Source organism: Elephas maximus, chromosome 10, assembly GCF_024166365.1.
Source record: "Elephas maximus indicus isolate mEleMax1 chromosome 10, mEleMax1 primary haplotype, whole genome shotgun sequence".
Lineage (NCBI taxonomy): Eukaryota > Metazoa > Chordata > Mammalia > Proboscidea > Elephantidae > Elephas > Elephas maximus.
In genome coordinates, this window is record NC_064828.1 from 85,320,433 (window position 1) to 85,336,639 (window position 16,207).

Genomic DNA, 16,207 nt, shown 5'->3' on the forward strand with positions numbered 1-16,207 from the left:
GCACAACTTGGAAAGGGGCCGGGGAGTTGGTGCCTGGGCAGTCTGCCACCGATGTAGGGCACAGCTGCTGAGCCCTGTCACTCCCAGCATCCTGGCCTGGTTCCAGCTTTGCCCTGGCACAGCGATGGGACCATGGAGGAAGGTCTCCCACCACCACCAAAACTGACAGCCAAGAAGTTGGCCTCTGCAAAGAGCCCCTTAAGTGATGAGAAGGATGGAGGGCAGGAGTCAGAGGTTCCAGGACCACCACCCAGAGGGGGCTTCCCCAGCCTGCCCTAATTAGGCACTTGCTCTGGGATGATTTGAAATGGGAGTAGCTCTAATTGGAGTAAGGCAGCACCTGAGAAAGGTAACCATCACACCTGCTTCTCCCCTCCCTAGGACGGTTACTATGTGAGATCCCGGAGGCATCAGCATCACTAACGATTGGTGGCTTCACCTGCCCTGTCCAGCAGCCACCCCTTTAAATTCATGTGTGCTAAACAGTGGGGACTGCCACCCAGCTTAGCGCGATAGCCAAAGACTCATTTTGCCAGACTTGCCAGTCACAAGGTGGCACCTCCCCTCTCTCAAGATCCCCAAATGTGATGAGAAGCGCCTCAGAGAAACTGCCTGACATGGTCTCATGGTGTCCGAGAGCCAAGGTATCTTGGTGAGGTTGAGAAAATCACCTTGTGCTGCCCAGGGAGGCTGCCTAACATGGGCAGACATGGAGGAGTCCTTAGTTCCTGAGTGTCTCCTTCTCTGGGAGTATGGCTACATACAAAATAGAAGGTGTGGGGGCTATGAAGGCCCATGAACTTGGCCCGCCATTGACTAGGTACGTGCGCTTGGGCAAGGTGATTCAGCTCTATATTTGAGCCTATCTCCTCATCTGTTAAGTGGGGGTTAAAATGATACCTCAGCAGTGAGGATGTTGTAGATCTTAGTGAACATGTCTGTAAGACGTCTAGCATTGTGCTTGATGTGCACAATGCTGCTCAGTGTTCAGTAAACTGATGGCTGTTGATAACTGTCCTTGGCCACTAAACTGTGTCCCATCCTCACCCTGCCACCATCAAAGCCTGGGTGATTTAAAAAGGAGGGCCCTTGAGGAGGGTACATGAGATATCAATGCCACCCTGTTGGGCAGGAATATGAAATAATAAAGGCCCTGAGAGAGAGGGGATAGGTTGCTCCTTTTACCATTAATCCAGATAGTAGGGCTGGCAACTCACCCTTTTTTAATTTAAAAGTAAGAGCACTTGTAGGTGCCAATATAGGCTAGAGTAAAGAGTCTGAGCCTACTCATGGTCCCAGTGACATTTTGTGGGAATCGATTTCCAAAGATGTGGCTTCTGGGTAGATTCCATACACCCACCATTAACACAGCAAAACCTGGTTGTTTTTATACTACTGTACCTGTGATGGTTGGCAGTTGCCAAAAAAAAATCCATTGTTTTGATCAGATTCCTTATATTTTAACAGGACCTAGTTCAAATGTACATGAACGTATGCTCATTCTTCAGCCAGTGAACTATTTATTGTATTAATTCGATTTTTCACCTATAGCTTGATTTTCTTAATTTGGTAGGTAGTGTTTTATATTTGTCGTATATTTTCTTATTTAAAAAATTGAATAAAGAGAATATTTTAAAACCAAATAAAATGCCCTTAAGCTCCTGAGAGAGATCAGAAGGCTTGGCAAGGACCCAGAAATAATACAGACCCCAGCAAGAGCTATTGCCACAGGGCCCCACCCTCCTGCCCCACCTACTGGTGGTTGACAAAGCCAGACACAACCTCTCCGCCTCCAACTGCTGCTCCTGGTCTGGTTCTTCTGTGGATTTAACCAGGTGCCATAGAGTCCATTCGAACTCATGGGGACTCCAAATGTGTCAGAGTAGAATTGTGCTCCACAGGGTTTTCAATGGCTAAATTTTCAGAAGTAGATTGCCAGGCCTTTCTTCCTAGGTGCCTCTGGGTGGACTCCAGCCTCCAACCTTTCAGTTAGCAGCAGAACATGTTAACTGTTTGCACCACTTGAGGACTCCCTGCTGTGGATTAGTGGTGTGTAATCCTTGGCTAGCCCATAACCTGGTTTCCCCCATTTCATCCGCCTTCCTTTGCTGCATCAAGTTGAATAGAGGCTTGATGAGAGAGGGGGAGTTGAAGGTTTTGAAAACCATTCTTTATTAAGTACAGATTTTTCTACCTTCCCCTATCAAGGGTTCTCAGACCCCTAAAGGATCCCAAGCAAATGGCAACCTCTCCCCAATTTAAAAGATCATCGAGGGAGGAGATGCCACAGTGGAGAAGACACAGTGGCACTAACCTCCAGGAAAGTCATCCCCCTGAAGTTAGGTCCCTGGCTTGTCTACTTCCTGCCATACCCAGGCCAGGACCCTTACCCTTCCACCTGGCTCTTTAGGATCCTGACTGCTTTTCTCAGCAAGTCCCCCACCCACCCGCAACCTGCAATTCCACATATACACGTTTTATGAACTTGAGTGTCTTCTAGACATAGGTGACCTTCAGTCTCCATGAGAGGACAGCTTATCTCTCAGGCATCCAACTTCTTAGCTCCTGAGGTCACTTGGTGGGCCCTATTCAGCAGAACAGCCATTTCTCATTAGCACTGATGAAAAATGCCTGTGTGTCACAACTAAGGGATCAGTTTGAATCAATGGGAGCTATAAATAGTGTTCCAAATTAGTTCTGTTGAAAGTTCTAGTTCCTGTAGCACAGAAACCTGGGTTTCTCCTAAACCGGATGGGGAAGCATTGAATTTATCCAGAAGGCAAAGATAGACTCAACAACTGAGAAAGAGTAAGAAGGGGGAAGTTCCAAGATGTTGCTCAGAGATGTGCTGATAGCTGGGATTTTTTTTCTAACCTTTCTTTTTTTCTTTGGAGATAGAATTAGATAGGGTAAAATGCTTCAGTGAATCTGACAAACGTATACACCTGTGTAACCTACGCCCCATCACCTTAGAGAGTTCTTCATGCCCCTTCCCAGTCAATCCCCCCCCGCCCCAGGCAAAGTCAGTTGCTCTCAAGTCAGCTTCGACTCATGGTGACCCCCTGTGTGTCACAGTGGAACTGTGCTCCACAGGGTTTTCATGGTTGATTTTTCCGAAGTAGATCACCAGGCCTTTTTTCTGAGGAGCATCTGAGTGGACTCAAATCACCAACCTTTTGGTTAGCAGCCAAGCACTTAACTGTTTGCACCACCCAGGGGCTCCCGCCAGAGGCAACTACTGTTGATTTCTATCCCCATAATAGCCTGGATCTTGACTTGGTGGACTTGGGACCTGTAGCTTCGGTTTTAGGTCAACTGGGCAAGTCAGCAAGACAATCCCATCCGCAGCTCAGATGTCTTTACTCCCTTAGTGTTGAAAAGGGGTCCCTCTTGAGCCCCTAGTGCTTGGCTCTGCTATCCCCAATATGCCATCCGACCCCCACGGCTACTCTGAGCCACAGCCCTACTCCCGGGCAAAGATTTTACATCAGCCTGGCAGGTAAGTAAGTAGCAGAAGCTCTCGGTAACCCGGATCGTGCATGCTTTGTTGATTAATATCTGGGAGTGCGATGCACAGAGCCACAGCATGGCAAGCAGCATGTGGTTTTTTCTTAAATCTCTGCACAAAAGGGAGCTGTTCCTTTTGTGCGTTTCCTTTTAGAAACAAAGGACTCCACTGCCACCTTCTTCCAGGCTTCTAGCCATCAAGATGGCCACACAGCTGAAATGATTAGTCAGGGTGGAAGGTGGGAATTGAATGTGTGGGTGTTTGTGAACTCAGCACCTAGCCCGTGGTCCATGAAATTGAAGGCTCCCAAATGCTACTGGATTACACTTTGCCAAATGTCTCAAAGGTAAAAGGCACTTTGTCTGTATGCAAAGCTTCGGTGTCTCTGGAATGCACCTTACGCAGCTCAGTTCTTAATCACTGTATATTTCTTCACTTGGACAAAGGCTGCCTACTAATAGCATTTTCATCCACCCTCAGCTGTTTCGTTCAGCTATGCCAAGGCCTCAGGCTGAGCTGGCCGCGGTTTCCTGGCGCCATGATACATTCCCAACTGACCAGCACTAAGGAACATCACATACTCCCACCCTGAAAAAACTGCTTCCTCTGTAACTGGGCACATGTCAGGCAGAGACGGAATACCACTCCCACTCCAAAGTGGTTCCTTCAGAATTATCCAAACTGGGGTGGGGGTGAAGAGGAGGAAGGAAAGAGCTGTAGGGGGTGCGGGGCAGCAGGTCTCCTCTCCCCGGGCAGAGCAGGTACCTCAGGGCAGAGCAGGTACCTCAGAGCGCCCTGCAGCACATACTTTGGGGTGGTTCATCTCCTAACACAGGTTGCCTCTGCTGTCACTTTGATCCCTGAAAACTACAGGAGTCTGAGCAATTCCGAAGGAAGGCAGCTGCTGAGCAAGTGTGATGGCTGGATTTCTTCCCCAAAGCCCTGGGCCAGGCATCTTGCCATGCCTGCGTCCTGCATGATTAACCGCCTTCCAGCCTGAGCCTGCCCTTGCTTACCGGGAGGTCACCGGTTAGCGGACAGATTGCAGCTGGCTGAGCTGTTTCCCCGAGCAGGCCCGAACCCTCATGACCTCCATCTTGAGCAACAGAACTGGCATTTGGTAAATGCGTAAGCGCAGGAGTGGGGAGAGGCAGACAAAAATGCCAGGGAGCACTGCCTGGCTTGCAGAGAGGTTAGGAACCATCCCAGAGGTGGTCCCTAGGCTGGTCTGCTGCACCATCCTCCCCTGAAGTCTCAGGAAATGAAGCAGTGGGGGGAGGGGAAGGGCAGGCATCGACAGTTGTGTCAGAGCTGTGGGGCTGAGCTCCAGGACTGAGGCAAGAAGAGATTAATTAGCACCTCCAAGCCCAGCCCAGCCCAGCCCAGCCCATCCTATCCTGTAGGACTGGAAGGGATGGAGTGGGGGGGGGGGGCCTCCGGGACCAAATTCACCTGAAACAAATAGACATATAATCCTCCAGAAATAGAGCCTCCAACCTCCCTCCACCCACAGCCCCCTTCCCCAGCCCAAATGACCTCAGTAATGAGGAGGAAGCTATAATGAGAGCTTGGACCAAATGGTAATCCTTGCACTCGATTTGTCTCTGGGCCTTTAACACACACATGAGCAACGGACTTTTATTCAGAAGCTTTAGTGGGTTTTTTTGTTCACATCTGCCAGCTAAATCAGAGCCCCAAAAGCCATGTAGAGCCAGCCCAGAAGGTATATATTTGGGCACACGATGTGTAATTTGTAGTCCTGGTAGAGGAGGGATGAGAGGAGGGGGGAGGAGCTGGTATTTGGTGTGTGGTTACCACAGCAATGAGCAACACCCGAGGGGGAAGTAAAATTCCTTCAGGACCTGGTAAAAGGGGCGGAGGGGGGGAGGTCTATCAATGCTCTCCGACCAGGAAGATCCTAGATACGTGAGCCCTGTATTTCCCAAGAGTGGACCCCACCTCTACCCTCCCCCCACACACACACCAATGCCCTCAGGTCTGCACCAAGAAGGCACCTTGCCAGGTGAACCAGCTGGATGACAAAAGTCTCCCACTATATGTAACTAAGGGCAGTCAGGGAGAGTAATGGTTGTGTGCCATAGAATCCAGGGCAGGAAGGGGCTCCTTGAAGATCAGCCTCTGCCTTCTAAGAGCCAGCGTTGTGCCTAACCCACTCTACACAGAGGCGCAACCATCCTGGTTTTGGTGATTTTCAAAGACTGACACCGTAACTCTGGGATTAAAAAAAAGAAAAAAATCTGATTAAAAAAATCCTTACTCTAATATAAATGTCTCCTGCTCCAGGCTAAGTTTAGCGTATTTGCAGGTTCAGACAAGGTGGCTGATGGGGAGATTTTGTGTGCGTGTGTGCTTTTTTTTTTTAAAGATAAAAAAATACAAACCAAACCCACTGTTGTGAATTCCAAATCATAGTGACCCTATAAAAAAACCAAACCCACTGCTGTCGAGTCGATTCCGACTCATAGCGACCCTATAGGACAGAGTAGAACTGCCCCACAGAGTTTCCAAGGAGTGCCTGGCGGATTTAAACTGCCGTAGAGTAAAACTGCCCCATAGTGTTTCCAAGGCTGTAAATCTTTACAGAAGGAGACTGTCACATCTTCTCCTGCAGAGCGACTGGTGGGTTTGAACTGCCAACCTTTCAGTTAATAGCCCAGCACTTAGCCACTGCGCCACCGGGGTTCCTTTTTTTTTTTAAGATAGAAGAGGAAAAATGAAAAGTTTTGTTTTTTAATGGAAATGGGGATTAAAAAAAAGAAGGGGAAAAAGAGCAAGGGGGAGGTAGACACAGGCTTGCTGATGGCACCTAAGGGCGCTCCCATTCCTAGATAAGCTTCCATTCATGCTGTCAGAATTCTCTAAGCCAAGCTGGCCCTGTCCCTTCATGGAGACTAAGCCAGATGACACATTGTCCTGCATGCAGTAAACTCACAGCCCGTGTTGTTTTATTTATTACCTATACCCATAATCCATCAATTCATCAATCAGCAGGTTTATTGAGTACCCTACCAGGCTTCACAAACCTGATCAATCTGTTTTAATTACATCCAGCTTACACGCAGCCAAGCCCAGTAAGCAGGATGAGCTCTGACTCTTCACTTGGAAATGGACATGAGGGATTGCTGGCCCTTGCAATCTTGCATGTCACAACCCGTGCTGACTAGCGATCGTGGGCTGTAATCGTGGGTTGTCCATGATTCTATGGCGATGGGGTCGCTGACCCGCTGTCAATAATAGAGTGGGTTTTGAGTGTTTTCCCAGACACAGTGATCAATAGGCTTGGATCCAGCCACGCTCTAGGCCCCTGTCCAATGATATGGATTTCACAAGTGGGCGAGCAGGGAAACAAACAGATTCAGGCCGTGTTAAGGGAAACAAGCAGAATGAGTGAACCTCGCTTATCCTCCTTACCCCTCCACTTGTGGAGCTCTAAGTCCCCTCCTTAGACCAGGGGCTCCTCACCCACCCCTTCCTGAGTTTATAGACAGTTGGACACTCCCAGGACCTCTGTGTCTCAGGCACTGGGCCTTGCTTCTTGGCCCGATTTGTTTTTTCAGTTTTCAAGAACTTCTACAGATTGTAAGTAAAGAGCTTGTGGACTTCCTGGTGTGGAGTCAGGTCATCAAACTTGGTCTCTGGGTGCTGCAGATGGGGAGCCAAGAGTATAGAAGATGGGACAAACACACGGCCCTGGGCCCTATAGTGACACCTGCTCACTGGCCAGCTCCAGGTCTCCACAAAAGTCTCTGCCATTTTCAGTATCAGAATAGGCCATCAAGAGGACCCAAGGCCTGTGTGGCTCTCCCAAGACAAATTTTGTATTTCACTTCAAACAGGATTCATAGGTCTTTGCATTTTTAAGACCAATTAATTCATTTCTAATCCCCAAATCCTTAGCCATCTCACTGGGTCAACCCATCCTCCCCAACCTCAGTACACCCCAGTTGACTAAAATTAAGTTCAGGGGCCAGCCACAGGCATTAAGATACATTCTACTGAGGATTTAAATGCCTGGTTTCTAGTCAGTAAAATCTACGCCTCCCAAAAAGAGTACCAGCAGCACACTCATGCCCTTCACCTGCCCCAGAGTCCTGGTTTCTTCTAACCGCCCACATTTAAGTCTCCTGTACCTAGATATCAATCGTCAAGGTGGTCAGGGGATATCAAATGTCAAGGTGGTCGGGGGGTCACTTAGCTAAGTCATTTGGCCTGGGTGGCTTTTGCAACAATTAATTCACCTGTCTGGCTCTCTGTCTCTGTCCCTGTCTGTGTGTGTGCCTGTGCGTGCCTCTCTGTTGCCTGTCTTCCTGCAGGGAAAGTCACTGGTGGGCAAGCGTCTCACAGGCCTGATGCAGTCCTCCTGACAGTCCCAGCCACAGGGCCGGGGCCTACAGACCACCCGGGCAGGCGGCGACGCTCTACATCTACGGAGAGAGCATCCTTACAGGGAGAGCTGGTCACTGTGAAAGAGAAGGAGTGAGGGAGATGAAGGGCAGAGGTGGGGAGACTTGGTGGGTAAACAGGGACCCTGGAAAGACAGTCCATGGAGCCTGGGGTCGGCCGCATAGAGGCTCCTGTTTACAACACTCTCTTCCTTGTACAGTTGTGCTTCGACGCTCCGTCCTCCACGAGGTCCTTGGTTTCTCACATTCAGGGGAGAGCACCTTGTGGGGTTCCTGTTGCGACAACTACTTGCTATCATATTCTTATTATCATCACTCCTCCCACTGCCTGGGAGGGGTGTCACACCTTCTGGCAAACACAAGAGGGAAGAGCTGGCCCTGAGCACGTCCAGTATTACGCGCCACCTCTCTGCCCTCTCTCTGGGACACCCATAGCACCCACTACAGTCCCAACCGCCTTCTGCTTTCCCCAAACCTCTCTGGCCACCCGGTACAACAGGCCTGCACCAGGCACCGCTTCCGTGTAAAACGTCCAAATCACATCTTCAGCACTGAAGCAACCTTTTTGATTGCTGTACCTCAAGTTCTTTTAACCTCCTTGGAGGCCAACTTTAGAAGCAGTCTCCACAGGTGTGGCACCTGCCTGCTGGTCCCGTCCAATGTCCAGCACCAGAGGAAGATGAAAGAGCTCGTTGGTTAACAGATATGGAGGTTTTGATGACCCTCGTTTTTTAATTTATTGTTTTGTAATTCTGTTTTTGTCCCTTGCTCCTTGTTTTGTTCCCTCATGTTTTACTGAAAATAAACGTGGCCATGAACTCAGGGGCCATTGGGATTCTCCCCTCCAGCAGCCCCAGGTGAAGCTGGGAAGGTTCGCAGCCTGGGAGGTGGCTGGATGGCATGGCTAGCATCCCCCCACCCCACTCCCCATTGTAGCATCCTGACGAGCAAGGCTAAGCCTTTGCCCAGTCAGGCCTCAGTTGTGTCTGAAGCTGGGGTAAAATATGCTAGGAAAGGACTAGGCCAGGGCCTAGTCTTGATCTGAGGGCCTGCACAGAAATGTCAGTCTAGACAAAGGCATCCTACCAAACAATGCCAGTCAAGTAGGGGAGAAAAACAAAACAAAAAACCAGAAAGCAAAACCTGCAAAAGATTCACTTGTATCCCCTCCACATGTGTGTCAAAATGACTGTTTGCCAACTTGGCTGTGAGGTAACGTATGTAAAGCATCTAGTCAGGTGCCTGACACTTAATAGGTGCTTTTAGCAAATGGTAGCTATTACTGTCATTATTGTCATTGTTATTATTGTGACCCCCAAGAAGCCCTTGGACAGAACTGTACTAACACGTTCTTGAATTCAGACATTCACTCCCCCACCTGCTATGACTATCTTTTGATCTATTTTTGGCCCTGGGTGAAAAGTCTCCCTTGGGAGTATATAAACAGAAAACCTAGAAGCAAAAAAGCAATCACTGGTATTTCTTTACTCATTTAGGCAAATTCACCAGCTGGTGACCAACGGCACATAAGCTTGTTGCAGTCCCGGCCTCCTCGGTGCTCCCCTCAGACCCATCTTTCCAGCTCCCACCTCGTGTCCTACGTTGTCTGATTCCATGTGGCCCTGTCCCCAGGGCACCAGGCTTCCATCCCTCACAGGCTGAGCCACCGTTTCATTATGGTTTTCCCACCATAATGGTGGGTTCTTGACTACCATGCCTCAATTTCCCCTGCTGGCACTTGTTCCTCTCTCTGTGAGTTACAGTGGAAATGGGGTATGTTAAGTCCTCAGAGTATTTGCAAAGGTGGCAGTATAGACCCAGACTATCACACCCTTGTTTCACATGCCCTTTGCACAGAGCCTAGCACTTTCTAGACACCCAATAACTACTTGATGAGTAAATAATGAAATAAAACCCTGTCTTAAGTTGCAGGGTCTCTTACTCCTCCTCTCCTTGTGCCACCCATTTTTCATCCCATTTGTTCGTCATACAAATCTCCCATTTCACAGCAAGATTAGAGGCCAAGTTCATCTGCACCCAACATTGCCCAAAGGAAACTCTTCCTTGCCAAGAGTCCCCAGCCTGTGCTGATGCCAAGGCACAGGGTACATGGAAAAAGGGTGTTACTGAGCAGTAGGCAATCCTGCACCCTAGGTAAGGAGAATGTCCTGCTGCCTCCTACCCCGCCCTATGGATTGAGGGCGACATTCTAAGTCAGACTGTAGACAGGGCAGGATTGGCTTCCCCCACCATGACTTCTGTGACCCTCCTGACTCTTGGCTCTGCTCCTTCACTATTCTGGCCCAAGACTTGGCCCCATCCTGGAAGTTCCCAGAAGGCCCAGCCAGAGTCAGATGGACTGTGGCCCCTGAGGTGGCTACCAAATACCTCTGGTGATATTCAGGGGAAATGGCAGGGTCAGCAGGTATATATACCTTCCTCTCCAATATAGGTAAAGAAGTTGCAGATGGATTCAAACCCAGAGCAATAACCCCCTCGTCTCTGCCCTCCATGAGGCATGCTCAATCCTGTGACCATCACCGTGTGCTCCCCAGTAGATAAAAGCTGAGCAAGAGTGGGGGTGGCAAAAGGTTGCTCCATTCAAGTTGGCCAGTCCAAGGTCAGTCAGTCCACTGTGCAGACCTTGTAATGCAAGTGCACTTAGAAAATCCAGTCCTGGACAGTCTTCCCCTTGGCCTGTTCTACATGCCCCACATCCTACCAAAATTTCAGATTAGATTTATGGGGACAGTTCTGTAGCAAAGCTAGTTCCTTTGCCCTGTCCTGCCTCCTAGAAGCAGCCTTGGCTCCTCTGTATGGGAGTGAGCTCTGGACCCATGACTCTTCTCTATGAGGGCTCACAGGGCAAATATTTTGGCAGCCCCAAGGCCAAAGCTTCAAGGTAGCCTTAGCAGGTGACCGACCACTCACCCATCAAGTCAGACACACCAGACAGCAAGCATGGGACATCTGACTAAAATAACCTCTCCCTACCTGGGAAGAGTAGAAATTGCAGTTGACAGGTGTTAAGTACCCAGCAGCCAAATGGCCTGACCCAAGCAGCAGAAACTTTCTGAGCTGAGGAGAGGGCTCCTGCCCTTCCAGAAATTAAGGCACCAGCTTTGTTCTAATGGGAGGATGTTGCTGCACCCCAGGAAAAAGGCAGGGCCAGTCTGCCAATGCAATCGGCTGGGCCTCTGCTCCAGGCTCTCCTCTGCCGAGTGGCTGGTACCTGGGCCAGACTTCTCATGACTGAGTTGCTGCTTAGATTAGCTGAACACATGAAATACATGCTCCAGGAGGCTTTTCCCTTGGCAGGATTCCTGGTGTGTTCAAACTACCTCACCACCAAAGGCACCGAACCAGGACCCTGCCACCCATCCAGCCCTCTTGCTGGTTGTGGAGGTTGATGTTTTCCCTAAAATACACCCCTCCTGTCCTGCTCCAATTACATGGTCTTCGAAAGCCACCACCAGGAAACCTTCTCAGAAGATGGAAAGAATTTAGGGTTGTTTGTCTTTGGTCTCTGCAGAATTTATTGAAGGGAGGGATTCCGGCCAAGCCCAGGAGCTGGGAAGCCCTGAGCTGAAGGGAGACAGAACATGCCACCAGCCTCCAAAAGGGACTGGCAAGTTGAGAATGTAGCAAGCACCATGGGGTAGCATAGCCAAATAGTGGCCAAATGAATCACTAATAACTCACCACGGGATCCTCAGAAGAGAGGCCTGTGCTTGTGTAACCATGGCAACATCAGACGCCAGCAGCCTACTCATTAGTACCACCCAGTGATAAGGCATCCCTTGGGCATGACCCAGGGGCCATAAAGTAGCAAATGTAGCAATAAGGGGCTGAGGGCTGTAAAAGGGGGGCGTCCACGTGACTGGGCTTCAGCCCTCTCCCCAGCCTCAGAGGAGGGCTCAGAGCCAGCTGCTGCTAGCTGTTCAGGGAGGGGAGATCCTACGTGTACTGAGGACCCCTGTTCTGTATTCTGTGCCCACCTACCGCATGATCAAGGACATGTCAGAATGGCCTCTGCATAGTGCATGTGGTTCTCACTAGTTTATTTTTCTGGAATTTGGGGATTGGACCCCAGAACCAGACACGCTGGTACAGTCTAAAAATAAATGACTTGAACCCACTACAATCCAGTTCATTCTGTGTGGATCCTTGGTTTGGGGGTTTGTTGGACAGAATTTACCCGTGGGGGGAAAAAGATCTACCATCCCTTGCCTCCTCCGGTCTGTTTCACTCCCAAGCAGGATGCTAAGCAGCTCAGAAAAGCCTCTCTCTGGATATTGGACTCCTCGGGGTAGGCTGGAGCCGGAAGACTGAACCCCTGACTGCCGGTGTCTGCTTGGCTGGGTCGTCTCTTGGCCCCGTTATTTGTGCTCAGGTACAAAATCCAGTGGTCTAATGACCACCACCGCTCTGACACCCTCTTGAATAAAGTCCCAGGATAGACGTCAAGGCATGCAGACAGTGCCCCTTATGGGGAGTCTCTTGGGCTCCTGAGCGACAGACAGTCTAATCTCCCACTAATGCCAAAGTAGCAGGCCTCTGAAAGTCACACTGATAACAGGAGAAGAAAGCAGATAAAAAGAAACTGCGTACTGCAACCCCTCCATTAACGAGACCTGGAGCTCCTCCTACCCAGCCTGGCCATTTTCAGACAGGCTTATTTCCAGAATCGTTGTTTATCAAGCTGTCACTGCGTATGTACCTGATCCTACTGACCACCGAGAACAGAGATGTGCTTCCAGGTCTAGGCAGAAGTGGGGATTTGAGCTAACCCAAGAATGTCTGAGAGCCTCCTGACTTCTCCTCCCCCTACACCCTTTTGGGGATTTCTGGCATAAAGGAGAGCCCTGATGGTGCAGTGGTCAAGCACTTGGCTGCTATCCAAAAGGTCGGTGGTTCAAACACCAGAGCCACTCTGTGGGAGAAAGATATGGCAGTCTGCTTCTGCAAAGATTCCCTATAGGACGGAGTAGAACTGCCCCGTAGGGTTTCTAAGGCCCTTGGAATCTTTACGGAAGCAGGCTGCCACATCTTTCTCCCGTGGAGTGTCTTGTGGGTTCAAACTGCAGACCTTCCAGTTAGCCCAGCACTGAACCACTGTGCCACCGGGGCTCCTTCTGAAAAGATTTCAGCCTTGGAAACTCTATGGGGCAGTTCTACTCTGTCCTATAGGGTCACTATGGGTTTTTGGCATAAAGGGCTGGAGGCTTTCCCTCAGCTTGGTGCCAACTCCTAATAGTTCTGTGGTCCCAGGAGCATCAGGGCCTCCGCAAGCTGTCTCTGATCATTAGAAATTTTCTTGGGATATGGCAGCCTTCAAACCCTGTGACTTGGAGAAGCATCCAGGAAGGCCCTCTGGGCCGCATGTTCCTTACCGGGGCCCACAGAGCTTTACTGGCACATGTCCCTCAGCCCACCCCCCTGAGCAGAAGCCCCCGCATAAACTCCTGGCTCCCCTTGGTGGAACTTCCGGTGCCCGAGGTAGGGCCCCTTTCCCTGCACCTAGCCCTTTAGTGCCTGCAGGGGGTGCTATAGCATCTGTTCCAGACCCTGCACACCCCGAGGGGCAGGCCTCCCTGACCAAAGACTGGCCAGGGGTCTGGCTTGTTTTAAAGGGATTTGAGGTGGGGCATGTAGCTGGGTGGCAGCTCCGTCTGGAACAGAGCTCTCTGGAACATTCCTGTTGCTCTCTTAAAGGGTGGTCTCAGTAGCCTCAGAGCCTTGGAGGAGACTGGCTAGGTCTGGCTTATTTCAGCAGGCAAAACAGAGCAACAGCCAGATTGCAGAGGCTAAACCATATACCCTCAGCCTGTCAAGTGAGGGCAGCGAGGTAGGGTGGGGAAACGCAGGGGCTTGGGGTTGATGGGTTTGGGTGTGAGCCCCTACTTTGACTTGCTCGCTGTGTAACCTTGGGCACGTCCTCATTTGTAAAACAGGAATAAGAATTTCAAACTCTTAGGCTTGTTGTAAATTAATGTAAAGGGCTTAGCTTGTGCCACTCTATTAGCTATTGTAAGGAGCCCTGGTGGTGCAGTGGTTAAGCACTTCAATGGTAACGAAAATGTCGGTGCTTCAGCCCACCAGCGGCTCCACTGGAGACAGATGTGGCAGTCTGCTCTGGTAAAGATTCCAAAACCTACCAAACTCACCGCCAACAAGTGGATTCCAACTCACAGCAACCCTATAGAACAGATTAGAACTGCCCCATAGAGTTTCCAAAGCCGTAAATCTTTATGGGAGCAGACTGTCACATCTTTATCCTGTGGAGCAGCTGGTAAGTTCAAAAGGCCAACCTTTTGGTTAGTAGTTTACTGCGTTAACCACTGCACCACACGAGCTTCATCTTGAAATAATTACAGCCTTGGAAACTCTGTGGGACAGTTCTTCTCTGTCCTATGGGGTCCCTATGAGTCAGAATCAAATGGATGGCAAAGGAATTTTTTATTAGCTATTGTTGCATCTGAGCTAGGCATTGCAAGGTGGTGAAGGAAGGGTACATTTTCAAGTCTTTGTCTGCCCCTGAGTACCAGCCTTTCCAACAGCCTGGAGGCCTGGGTTTTTTCACTTGTGCAGGCAGCACCCTCTCTGGGCCTGTGACAAGCTCCTTGTTCTCTCTTTTCCAGTTAGGGTCTGGCTCCCTCATTGTGTGCCACTTGGATTGTCTCAATCAATAATCCTGCCTTCGTGTTGTTGTTAGGTACCGTCGAGTTCATTCTGACTCATAGTCACCGCATGCGACAGAGTAGAACTGTCCCATAGGGTTCTCTAGGCTGTCGTCTTTACAGGAGCAGATTGCCAGGTCTTTCTCCCACAGAGCCACTGGGTGGGTTCAAACCAACAACTTTTCGCTTAACAGTGGAGTACTTAACCGTTGTACTATCAGGGCTCCTTGTTGTTGTTGTATGCTGTTGAGTAGATTCAGACTCAGAGTGACGCTATAGGGTGGAGATGAACTGCCCCAGAGGGTTTCCGAGGGTGCCAAGTCTTTTCCCCTGCGGAGTTGCTGGTGGATCGGAACCCCAACCTTTCTATTAGCAGCCCAGCACTTAATCACTGTGTAAATAGCAGATCAGAAGGCTGGGGCAGGCTCTTCCTTCAGACTTTGGACAGAAAGAGGAAGCAGAAGGGTCTGTGCTCTCCTCAGAAATTCCTGTTTGTCTGATAGGCCTCCAGGGTTGCCTCATTTGGATTTGGATTCTGAGCTCTTCAGAAATATTTCATCTCAGGTCACTGTCTAAGACCTCGGACCTCAGATGATGGGCTGAATGAGGCCTCTTCCTTCTGAGAATTCCCGGAGTCCACACAGACACGTTAGCCTCCACAGAGGAAGCACCCACATTCTTAAAAAGGCCAACCAAGCAAATGAAGCGTGTTTCTCCTCTTCCATTACAACATGAAGAGTCTGTTTTGAGATGAGAATGGATGGAGGAACCAGGGAGGGTTTCAAAAATGAGACAAGGCCCTGGATAGCTCTTCCTGCTGTCATCCCCTATTAGCACTGAATATTAGCACTGAAATGCACCTTAGAGGGTTTCTGATCCAGCATTGTCAATAAACATTTTTTGTTTATTGAGGCATAATTTACATAAATTAATATTCACCTAAGTAGAATGCTATGGATTTTGACACTTATACAGTTGTGCAACCCTCACCAGAAATTGAGATAGAGTATAATTCCATCACCCCAAAAAGTTCCCCATATCCCTTAATGGTTAATGGTTAATCCCCACCACTGCTATGCCAGCAACTACTAATCAGTTTTCTGATTAGTAGTTTCGTGGTTTCCAGAAAGTCACATAAAGGGAAACATACCATGTGTGGCCTTTTGAGTCTGACTTCTCTCACTTAGCATAATGCACATTGTGGCATGTATTGGTAGTATATCCCTCAACATTTTGTTTTTATACATAAGAAACTGAGGCCCAGAGGGGAAAGTTCAGAGAGAGTGGAGGAATTGGGCTTAGAGTCCAGGTCTGGACTACCACCCAATCCCTCAGCTCTGATGGTCACAAACTCCCCAGTAAACGGCATCTTTTTAACTCCTCAAAATTGGTAAGTCCCTGTTTGAGAAAGCACATGATTACAGACCCTATGCATTTAACAGAATGCATATTCAGTCAGCAGGAAGTGCTTGTTTCACCCCTGGTAATAATCCTGGAGCTCCCCCATTCCATCCCCAAATAGATTAACAGAGAATAAGAAAGTGATAAAAGCTAGGCAGAAGTAAAGCACTGCAACAGACCCCAGCATAGAGGGA

The 16,207-nt window shown here is 49.5% G+C and overlaps 1 protein-coding gene across 3 annotated transcripts in view; it reads left to right on the forward strand.

The window, feature by feature from the left end:
• The window catches only part of RGS6 (regulator of G protein signaling 6), a 673,554-nt gene extending 661,518 nt beyond the window's left edge, over nucleotides 1–12,036 (forward strand). For 2 of the 3 annotated variants that reach the window (XM_049898655.1, XM_049898656.1), the window contains one exon: nucleotides 7,843–7,974. In XM_049898655.1, coding sequence (XP_049754612.1) covers nucleotides 7,843–7,893 — 51 coding nt within the window. In that variant the 3' untranslated portion in view covers nucleotides 7,894–7,974. Of the gene's footprint in view, nucleotides 1–7,842; nucleotides 8,006–8,132 lie in introns of those variants that run through there. The other variant, XM_049898660.1, reaches the window with a different exon arrangement.
• The last annotated feature ends 4,171 nt before the right edge of the window (nucleotides 12,037–16,207 follow it).